Raw genomic sequence first — 11,341 nt, forward strand, 5'->3', positions numbered from 1 at the left:
GAATAGTGTTCTCAAATAGTATTGTCAAGGTTGTCGTGGTATTCTTTCAAACGGGTGTTTGCTAAAATAAAATAATTGTCAACCGATATTAACAAAATATAATTAAAAATGGAAAATATGAAGTCATTAATAAACAAACGCGGCGTAATCAAAGGAAAACTAACCCGATTCGCGGATTCCTTAAATGCATTGTCGGTAAATGAAATTAAATTAAGATATGAGCGGGTGAAATCATTGTTAGATGAATTCGAAGCAGTTCAACAGAAAATTGAAATGTTACCGGATTCAGACGAAATTGAAAATTATAGTCAACGAGAAGCTTTCGAAAACCAATATTTCTCAGTTTTGGCAACGGCCAAAGGTGCGATCGAATCCGTCGATCAAAGTAAGGTGGAAATTAAACTACCCAACCTCCAATTACGGGAATTTCATGGCGATCAGAAAAATTGGGTTAATTTCGTCGAAACCTTCAAGACTTTAGTCCATAACAATAGTACTTTAAGCAACGTACAAAAATTCTTTTATTTGCAATCAACTTTAAAGGGAAACGCATTAAAGATAATTGCTAATCTAGAAATTTCTGAATTAAATTACATTTCCGCTTGGGAATTATTAAATGAACGTTATGCAAATTTAAGAACTACCGTTCATAAACACATCCAAGCTCTATTTTCATTAAAAGACATGAAACAAGAAGAGCCTGTAGCATTGAGGTATCTAATTGATGAAACAAACGTTAGTTTAAAGGCATTACAAAATATCGGGGTCAAGGTAGATCAATGGGATCCATTGGTTATTTATATAATATCAAATAAATTAGACGCAGCTACCCGAAAAAATTGGGAACAATATACATTACAAGACGAATTACCTACGTTAAAGGAATTCTTAAAATGTTTATCTGCTAGAGCCCAAGTATTGGAACTGATGAACGCTTCTGAGAAAAAATTTTCTAGCTTACATAAAACACAACTAGGCAACAATAATTGCAAAAAAGATTCATCAGTATTTTTAGCGGTAAAGGCTAACAACTGCATTTATTGTAACGAGAAAGGTCACCATATTTATTATTGTAAAAAATTTCTAAAATTAAAATTACATGAGAGGATTGATGCTACGAAATCAATCCAAGCTTGTTTTAAATGTTTAAAGGTGGGTCACCAGGCACAGAGTTGCAAGGCAACCTTTTCTTGCAGGCGTTGTGGCAAAGATAATCACAACACCTTGCTACACAATGAGGTACCTCTGCGGGAGGCCTCCAATATGGATGCTGATAACGAGGTTTCAGTATCGAATTTTTCTGCATCGGATAAAGCAGAAAAAATAATATTATTGTCAACTGCCAACATAGGAGTTGTGGGTAGTAACAATAAAATTTTTAAAGCCCGCATTCTGATTGATTCAGGGGCCCAGTCAAATTTTATGAGAGCAGAATTTGCTAATAAATTAAATTTACCATGTGAATTGATAAACAAACCCGTTTCTGGGATCCATAATAACATCACTCACATAAAAAAGAGAATTTCAGTGGAGATGAATTCGCTTCATACTGATTATAAAAGTGAAATATCATGTCTGATTTTACAGGAGATTACAACAAATTTACCACAAGTGACAATGGCGAAAAAAGACTTCAAGTTACCACGAGGATTGGAGCTAGCTGACCCGAACTTCAATATAGCTGCACCCATCGACATCCTGTTGGGCGCGGAGAGCTTTTGGGAAATCCTAACCAACGATAGATTGAAACTCGAATCGGGACCAACACTTCAACGTACGCAACTGGGATGGATCATATCAGGACCAATCCACATGTACCCAAAGCAAAGGCCTGTATCAGATTGTTGTAATTTATCTATAAATAAAATAAGTCATCAAATAGAAAAATTTTGGAAATTGGAGGAGATTAATCCCACTAAGATTCTAAATCATGAAGAAAAGGCTTGTGAAGCCAGTTTTGCTAGTACTCATACTAGACAAGACGACGGTAGATACGTAGTAAGTTTACCGCGTCGAGCATGCATTGATCAGCTGGGAAGTTCATTGCTCACTGCTGAAAAAAGATTTAAAAATTTAGAAAGAAAATTTGTGTCAAATCCCGAATTGAAGACACAATATATACAATTCATGCGTGAATATGAGGAATTAGGTCATATGGAGGTGTGTGACCAGTCAAAGGGGGATCGTGAATCCTATTTTTTACCTCATCACGCTGTAATAAAAGAATCAAGCACTACTACTAAAGTGAGGGTCGTTTTTGACGGCTCCGCCAAAACTTCAAATGGAATTTCTCTCAATGACGCCTTGATGACAGGACCTGTTATACAAAAGGACTTATACACCCAACTATTGCATTTCAGGAAACATCAAGTAGTACTGACGGCTGACATCGAGAAGATGTACCGCCAGATTAACGTGTGTGAAGCGGACCGTGACCTGCAGAAGATAGTGTGGCGCGAGTCGCCGCAGGAGGTGCTCAAGCATTACCGTCTGAAGACAGTCACATATGGTCTGGGGCCTTCCTCTTTCTTAGCCACTAGAAGTCTACGGCAAATTGGTATGGATAACAATATAAATTTTCCTAGAGCTAGTCAGGTCATAGAAAATGACTTCTATATGGATGACTTGTTAACCGGAGGAGATGACATGGAATCCTGTAGAGAGTTAAAAGAGCAATTAATCAACATCTTTTTGTCTGCGGGGATGACCTTGAGGAAATGGAGGTCCAATGTCTTGGAGTTGTCAGCCGAGTCGGGCCAAGCTAAGATTGCCGAATCAGGCAATTCTGAAAAAAATATTACTGACAATCCAAAGACTGAGAAAATATTAGGATTAATATGGAATAATGAATCTGATTATTTTTCTTATGTAATAATGAAACCATCAAGTCGAACCGAGAGTAAAAGACAGATATTATCTTGCATCGCATCAACCTTCGATCCATTAGGTCTTCTAGGACCGATTATAGTTGTAGCCAAATTGATAATGCAGAAGTTATGGCAGTCTAAAGCAGCGTGGGATGATCCATTGCCTAATGAAATATTAGCACCCTGGAGGTCCTACCTTCAAGAATTAATTCAACTAAATGTGTTGAAAATGCCAAGAAAAATTATTTGCAGGCAATCTACATATCTACAACTACACGGTTTTTGCGACTCATCTGAGAAAGCTTACGGAGCCTGCGTTTACATGGTGTCAGTGGACCATGTCGGTAAGCGGCATTCACATTTAATAACGTCCAAATCAAGAGTGGCGCCATTGAAGTGTATTTCCCTGCCCAAGTTGGAGCTTTGTAGTGCTGTGCTACTGGCGAAATTAATTAAAAATGTAAAACAAGCGCTAAATATAGTGGAGATCGACACACATTATTGGTGTGACTCCATGATAACGTTGTGCTGGCTGAAAGGTCAACCTACGAGATGGGCTACTTTCGTTGCAAACCGAGTAGCTGAAATACAAGAACTTAGTGATCCAGATCTATGGAGACATGTATCATCAGCCGACAATGCAGCAGATATACTTTCAAGAGGAACCACTACAGATAAATTGATAAATTCTGCAATATGGTGGAATGGACCAAGTTGGTTGACCGAGGGAGTCAACGCTTGGCCTATATCAAATATTTCGTGTTCAAACCCTCCGGAACTCAAAGGCAAAAATATTCTATTATCCAGAGATATTCAAGAATGGGAGATATTTGAAAAATTCTCATCATTTATTAAATTGAAAAGAGTTACTGCGTATGTATTGCGATTTGTCAATAACTGCAGAAGTGTTAAGGGTAAAATTTCAGACAATTCAAGTGTGGCTGAATTGGAATCAGGCTTGAAATGTCTATTGAGATCAGCTCAAATACACGCCTTTCAAAAGGAATTGAAAGAATTAAAAAACCATGGCATCGTCAACAAGAAAAGTAATTTAAAATCTCTTAATCCCTTCTTACATGATGGTCTAATATATGTAGGCGGTAGGTTGAATTTGGCTACACATTTATCTTACCAACAAAAACACCCAATTATCTTGCCGGCTAAACATAAGCTAACTGAATTGATAATACGTCACTACCATTATGTAAACCTACACGCAGGACCTCAAGCTTTGTTAGCTGAAATACGATTAAAATTTTGGCCCATCTTTGGTAAAAATACTATTAAAAAGATATTACATAAATGTATTGTATGTTTTAGATGTCGTCCCCGAACCGGTCAACAAATCATGGGAAATTTGCCACCCGAAAGAATTACGCCGAGTCGTCCTTTCGCTATCACCGGAATAGATTACGCCGGACCAATTCTAATTAAAAGTGGGACGCTGAGGAAGGCTTCCCTCGTAAAATCGTATTTATGTATCTTTATTTGCTTCTCAACCAAGGCTGTTCACTTGGAATTAGTTTCGGATTTATCTAGCAATGCTTTTTTGAACAGTTTAAAAAGGTTTATATCCCGCAGGGGACAACCTGAAAAGATCTTTTCCGACAATGCTAGTAATTTTAAAGGAGCTAGCAGCAGGCTCAAAGAGCTGTACACCAGCTTGAGGGAAAACAACGACAATATTCAAAATTATTTAGTGAACAGAGGTATTGAGTGGAAGTTCATAACCCCTCGAGCCCCTAATCAGGGAGGTTTGTGGGAAGCAGCAGTAAAATCAGCAAAGTTCCATTTGTATAGAATCACCAACAATTCTTCATTAACATTTGAACTCTTGTATACCTTAATTTGTCAGATTGAGGCCTGTTTGAACTCCCGTCCATTAACTTCCTTATCCGACGACATCCATGATTACCAACCTCTTACCCCAAACCATTTCCTTATAGGCACTGAATCCTGTATCATTCCTGAGAGAGACGTCCGGGCGATACCGGACAACAGACTAACTCAATATCAGAGGATCAGTTCGCTAATTCAATCTTTTTGGTCTAGATGGAAGCAAGATTACCTGATGGAACTACAAAAGAGGACTAAATGGCAGACCAGCACTCAACGGGCACTGCAAAAAGACGATCTGGTGATTTTAAAGGAAGATCATTTACCTCCACCTTTATGGAAAATGGCCCGAATTCTGCATACACACCCTGGAGCGGATGGAGTAATACGAGTTGTTACCCTAAAAACACCTCAAGGAGTCTTTGTGAGGCCCATCACAAAGATATGTCTGATGCCCCTGGATTCAGACACTAAACCTGTAATTGACGTCCCGGACCTTACCAAGGATTGATTATGTACATTACACTATGATGCTTATCTTCTCGACTCCACCTTGGATGGATCAAGCAGAAGACCTGAGAAGAAAGAAGAAAAAAAAAGGAACAATAATTGTGTTGTGTTCAGTGTGAACTATATTATTTGTGTTATTGAACTATTTAAATATGTAAAAATTAGTATGCAGACGTGTGTAATTTAGTCATTTTTGAATTTTTTTTGGTTATTTAATAGGATTAATAATTTTCTAGTTATTTTTAGTTAATTAATAGAGTAATTCAACAGCATTTATACAGTTAAATTTATAAGTTTACCAGTAGGGCATAAAAAAAAGGGGGTTTTATTTTGTTAATTTCTGCTATTTTGAATTATTTTGTTAGTATTTTTGTGGTATATTTAGATTAAGAATTTTTAGTTTATTCTGTTTGTTTTATAGTTTATTTTTAAATAGATTATCATTCAAAAATTTAGTGCAATTTTTGAATCCCGCCCCCTGGCAATATGTTCAATTTTGCAGGCTACCGACATCTGTAGTCTAGAAATTTGAAGTTACTACGTTTAACCAAAATGGTGTGAGTCCTTGCTTAGAAAATATTGTCAATTTGGTCGGTATAGCAGGTTTCATTTTTACTGCTAGACATCACGATGACAAGTGGTTTATTTACATGTGGTGGTTTTTGAAGTCTTTAAAAAGGCTCGCATTATGTGTTTTTTCGTCCCTTTCTCAACAATAACTCGATAATAAACAAGCTCATAAGTCAGAGCGATCGTAGCAGTGTTATTCGCACAGTTCTTTATAAATATTATACCTGTTTCAATAGTTTGAAATAAATGTAAAGTTGTGTCAAGAAAACCAGTTTTTATTCAAAAAGGATCACCCCCAATTTTTATCAACCGTGTCACATTAAAACAACTCGGTGTTAAATTACAAGTTTTACGAATCGTCACTCGACAAAATTTTAAGTACCGGTATTCTATCACAAGGTGCGCAACCAACATTTACTTCTTTTCGGACATCTCAAACATCACATAGTGATCCAAAACCACAATGGTTTACTTTCCAAGTGCAATTATTAGAGAGAATGAGCTACAATAATCTACAATTCAACAGTTTCAAATCTTGTACATGATACAAAATAAATTCCTTGTTCGTGGAACCATAAGCCAGCATTGCTCTGCAAAATACACAACCAAGGAAACTAAAGCCCTTCTGTCATTTGATAATTCCGCTTTATATGTAATAAAGGTGGGTAGAGTATCCTTTTTGAAAGAAAAGTCTTGAAAGCCGACTTACCCTTTACATATAATTGAGATTCGCGATTGACGTAAACCCAGACTCTCGGCGCTTCTCCGCAATGGCCTGTCGATTGTCCAAGGGAAAGGGAATTTTACGAGTAAATAACCAAACACTGGTTCTGCTTAAATTCAGACAATTGGTCACGAATCACAAACAAACCCTCCAATAATTGTTGAAAAAACAAACAATACTCTCTCGAAATCTGCACTTTGAATTTTTGTTTTTTTTTCGGAAGAAAATTTTTCAAAAATTTTTTCTTCGAAACCAAGGACTTTGAATTTTTTTCGGAAATTTTTCAAAACTCACATCTCAGGGACTTTTTCCACTAAAATTGCAAGGAAACCCCTGGCCGTTTTGTTTTCACAAATCAAAGACTTGGAAATTTTTTTCAAAAATTTTCTTCACTCATCAAGGACTTTGAAATTTTTTCGGAAATTTTTTTCAAAACGCACAATCTCAGGGACTTTTCCACTAAAATTGCAAGGAAACCGCTGGCCATTTTTTTTTTTTTTTTCCATAATTGGAACTTTGAAAATTTTTCGGAAATTTTTCAAAAACGCACAATCTCAGGGACTTTTCCATCAAAAACACAAGGAAACCGCTGGCCATTTTTTTTTCCATAATTGGAACTTTGAAAATTTTTCGGAAATTTTTCAAAAACGCACATCTCAGGGACTTTTCCATCAAAAACACAAGGAAACCGCTGGCCATTTTTTTTCCATACTGGGACTTTGGAAAATTTCACAAAATTCTTCACCTACCACCACAAGCAAACCCCTGGTATTTTTTTTGAAAAACAACCAGCCACACACTCAGACAATTCTTTTTCTTCTCACAAAGTCTAAATCAACTTCCACAAAATGAATCCTCAAAACAACACCTTAGGCATAATAGCCAACATCTGCTCTCAAAGTACGCAAAGTTTAGAAAAGGAATTAAAAGACAGGAATATTTCTCCTTTCAACAAAACCAAAAACGTCCTGATTAAGTACGCAGCATTTCACAACAGGAAATACATAAAAGGGCTGCAATTTCAACCCGGCAGTATAATTTCTGAGACAAACAGACACAATTTACGGAGGAAACATGTTACCTTTAAGGAAAACGACACAGTTTGGAGACGCAACAACACACTCTCACAAGGTGCTTTGTACTTCTCTGCAAAACTGGCTCCTCGCTTTGTTAAAGCAAAAGTGCTGAGAAAAATCTCAGATGTAGTGTATACCCTATCGGACGCCTCTGGTAAACACATCGGTAACTACCACGTGAAAGATATTGTCAAACTAGGAAGCGTGGACACAATGGACACCACCTTCACTAGGTCACCACACACATAGCTAACAAACCTTTGGCTCTACCTTTGTCCCACGAGATTTGGCCCTCGTGCAGACAAATAGCATGTCTTATCGCGTAAGTTTCATATAAAAACTCGCACTTCGACCTCTGCAAGGTAACCTTCTCATTTTTTTCTAAAAACACAGAAGTGTCAACTGTGGTTTTTAATCATTTCTCACCCATTCTTGTACTACTATGCTCTTTTGTATAACCCCTTTGTTATTTTTGTTTCTTTGTCACACCTCACCATGTAATGTATATAAATTGTACTCATATTTTGTACGTATTCTTCTCTGGAACTGATCATTCCAGTCAAGAGACTTTTCTGCTTCCCAAACAATTGATGCTCCCGGAGTCGCGTCCCTGGACATAAATTGTTAGTCGTCACCATTCTGACACTTACGACACTAAATACATAACTATTTTTTGTCATAACTACCACAAAAAGTCACGTACAACATTGTATGTAATTGTTTTTTTAATTCTCTCATGTTCTCTGTTATTCACATTGTTTTTTCACATTGTTCTTTCACATTTGTTCGTCACATTTGTTCCAATGGGTTCCATCGTACATATAATAATGACCCTTTGCAACATACACCCAATTGAGGTGAATTTTTCTACCCCTGTAACTTGTAATCATAATGCGTGTGTAAATTCCAGTTTGGTATCGTCATTTGATTCAAGTTTACATAGGTGTAACAAATAAAAGTTACAATTACCTTTTTTTAAAGTTTTTTCAGTTTTGTCTAAAAAATTGAATGGCGCTCAACATTCCCATTTGCTCTAATTTGTTGTTTTTTCAGAATTTGATATTGACACGTCAATTCTGAAAAAGGTTGTTGTAAAGGAGAACAAACGCCGTTTTGTCCTCCTCATCAATAACAATGTATCATACATAACACCTTTCGGTCACATTGAGTATGTAAAATCTTAAGATCTCAACTTTCTGACCCCAATTTGTTATATTATGTACTATATTTTGACTTAAATGACATTAATTTGCCTTGTCAAATACACCGAGCCAGGTCACTTATATTAAGTCATCCTGTGTCTCTAGGTGCCTCTTGTATCTACTTGTAACATAAAGTTCACAACATTCGTGTTTGTGGCAATTTTGGCAACACCAAGTGTGTTCCCCGTTTTGTGTTTGGTCATTTTAAGTAAGTAAAACCCTAAAAGGTCTTAAATAAACCACTACAAACCTTTTTTGTAAGCAAAGAGTAAGTAAAACCGATTAGGTCTCTTTTGCTATATGTGTGTCTTGTTTAAGACATCCTTATAGGCATATGTTTTGTATTATTGCCAACTTAAAGCATAAACCCAACCAAGGGTTATGCCATCTCAACATATTGTAAGCAAAGAGTTAGTAAAACCAAATAGGTCTCTTCTGCTATACTGTGTGTCTTGTGTAAGACATCCTTAGGCATATGTCTTGTATTATTGCCAACTAAACGCATAAACCCAACCAAAGGTTATGCCATCGTCATTTTTGATAATACCAATAGCCACTACTTTATTGTTTTTGACATTGTGTATGTATCTTTTTTCCGGTATTGAAATGGTACTTTTTTATTATTGAACGTTGATATGTTATTTTCATGATACATGAGAATGTTACAATATCCACCATGAGACGAGGGATCGTTATAAAATCTAATACTATACATGAGAATGTTATAATATCTACCGTGATACGAGAAGTTCGTTATAATTACTTTTTTACTGGCTCACATACACTGTGGCCAAAGAGATAATTTGTTCCATAAATGGTTATAAATATCTATGTTGTACCGTCCTTTCAATACTAGGGTTCTTTCGTAATTCGTTCAATTTCTACATGAGACGTGGAAACGTTATAATATTTACCATGATTCGTGCGAACGATACAATATCTTGTTGTTGTTTTCTTTAAATAAGTTGACACTATGTACTTGTTCTACCGGACGTAGATCATTTTACCCTGACTTGTCGCCCTTAATTGGGACCCTTTTGTATAACTCATAGCACCGAGGGAAATGTCCTTCACTGTAGTGAGAATTTTTGTTCTTAAATCATGTATATGTGTAAAGAGTTAGGAAATTTGCTGGTTGATATATTTCGTCCTCACATGGAGATCGAATTGAGAATTAGCTCAGTCACTATCAATTTTCGCTACTCAAACCCTCCATCCTTCACCCTTCCATCAAACTCTTGTACATTTGTAAAAGCTAAGAAATCTGCTGGTTGACCACATTTCGTTCTCTGAAAGAGATCGAACGGAGAATCAGCTCCATCACCAGCAGACCTTCTCGCTCTACGCCTTTTTTCTCATCCCTCATTATCTTTGAGGTTGATTTCATGAATCTGGAAGGTGTACCCTACGCACATAGCGTATCGTCTGTCTATAAGACAATCTTTATCCATGAAATTTGCTTCAAAAACTTCCTTTTTCACCCCATTCCTAGGTAATCAACACATTTCTTGTAATTTTGAAAGTCGTAAGTTGTTATCGCTCATGCGCTAACACCGGCCATGGAAGGCCAACTTCTTTCAGAAACTTGGTGTTACTACGGTACAACCACCTACCTATACCTTGTAAATCAAATAGGTAACCTCACGCTAGTCGTGATAGTTTTTGTCTCCCCAATCTCGGGATACTCATGGTATAGTCAGCACATTAGATCTCTCTCTACTCTCTCCTCTCTAACCAAACAACGTTTTTTTTGTCTTTTCTCTTGAACACAATTTGTTTCTCTCCAAACGTTTTTTCATCATTGGTCTACCAGGCAGGTAAACTTCAAGAATTTTGACTCTAATAATAACCAATTCCCGGATTAAAAAAGACCAGCAGCCCTCCTCATCACCTGCAAGCTGAGCTTCACTTCTTTGCCGCCTTCACTTCCATCACTCACTTCTCCCCAATCTCTGCGTACCAAAAACACCCGACCGCACCCAAATTAGGTGTGAGTCGTGCGTGCAGTAGCAAATCAAGTTGTCTCATCATTCAAACCACATTCAAAAGAACCAACCTCAGAGCATGCCAGCTCAAGGTTAGCTATGTTCCTGCAAATCATCCACTTGCCGTTGTGCAATCAACCACTTGCCATTTGTACAAATCAACCACTTGCCGTTGTGCAATCATCCACTTGCCGTTGTGCAAATCAACCACTTGCCGTTGTGCAATCAACCACTTGCCATTGTGCAAATCAACCACCTGCCGTTTGTACAAATCAACCACTTGCCGTTGTGCAATCAACTACCTGCCGTTTGTACAAATCAACCACTTGCCGTTGTGCAATCAACCACTTTTGTACAAATCAACCACTTGCCGATGCGCAAACTCAACATAATAGCCATCACACGCATCAACCATCAATCAACTTACTGGTATTACTCCATGTTATTACCAACTTCATTTCACCTTGACAACCACTGCTCCACCACATCAGCATAATGAAATTCACGCTGGTACAACAACAGAACCCGGATACTTCTGGCCCTCAGCATCACCATCTCTCAACCACAACCA

The 11,341-nt window shown here is 37.2% G+C and overlaps 1 protein-coding gene across 1 annotated transcript in view; it reads left to right on the forward strand.

Annotated features, from left to right (window-relative positions):
* The window catches only part of LOC149422595 (uncharacterized), a 96,165-nt gene extending 90,951 nt beyond the window's left edge, over nucleotides 1-5,214 (forward strand). Inside the window, exons 3-4 of the mRNA XM_089633597.1 lie at nucleotides 1,588-3,089; nucleotides 4,920-5,214. Coding sequence (XP_089489723.1) covers nucleotides 1,588-3,089; nucleotides 4,920-5,214 — 1,797 coding nt within the window. The remainder of the gene's footprint in view (nucleotides 1-1,587; nucleotides 3,090-4,919) is intronic.
* The last annotated feature ends 6,127 nt before the right edge of the window (nucleotides 5,215-11,341 follow it).

The sequence above is a fragment of the Hesperophylax consimilis genome, chromosome 7, assembly GCF_061612785.1.
Source record: "Hesperophylax consimilis isolate HC1 chromosome 7, BYU_Hcon_1.0, whole genome shotgun sequence".
Lineage (NCBI taxonomy): Eukaryota > Metazoa > Arthropoda > Insecta > Trichoptera > Limnephilidae > Hesperophylax > Hesperophylax consimilis.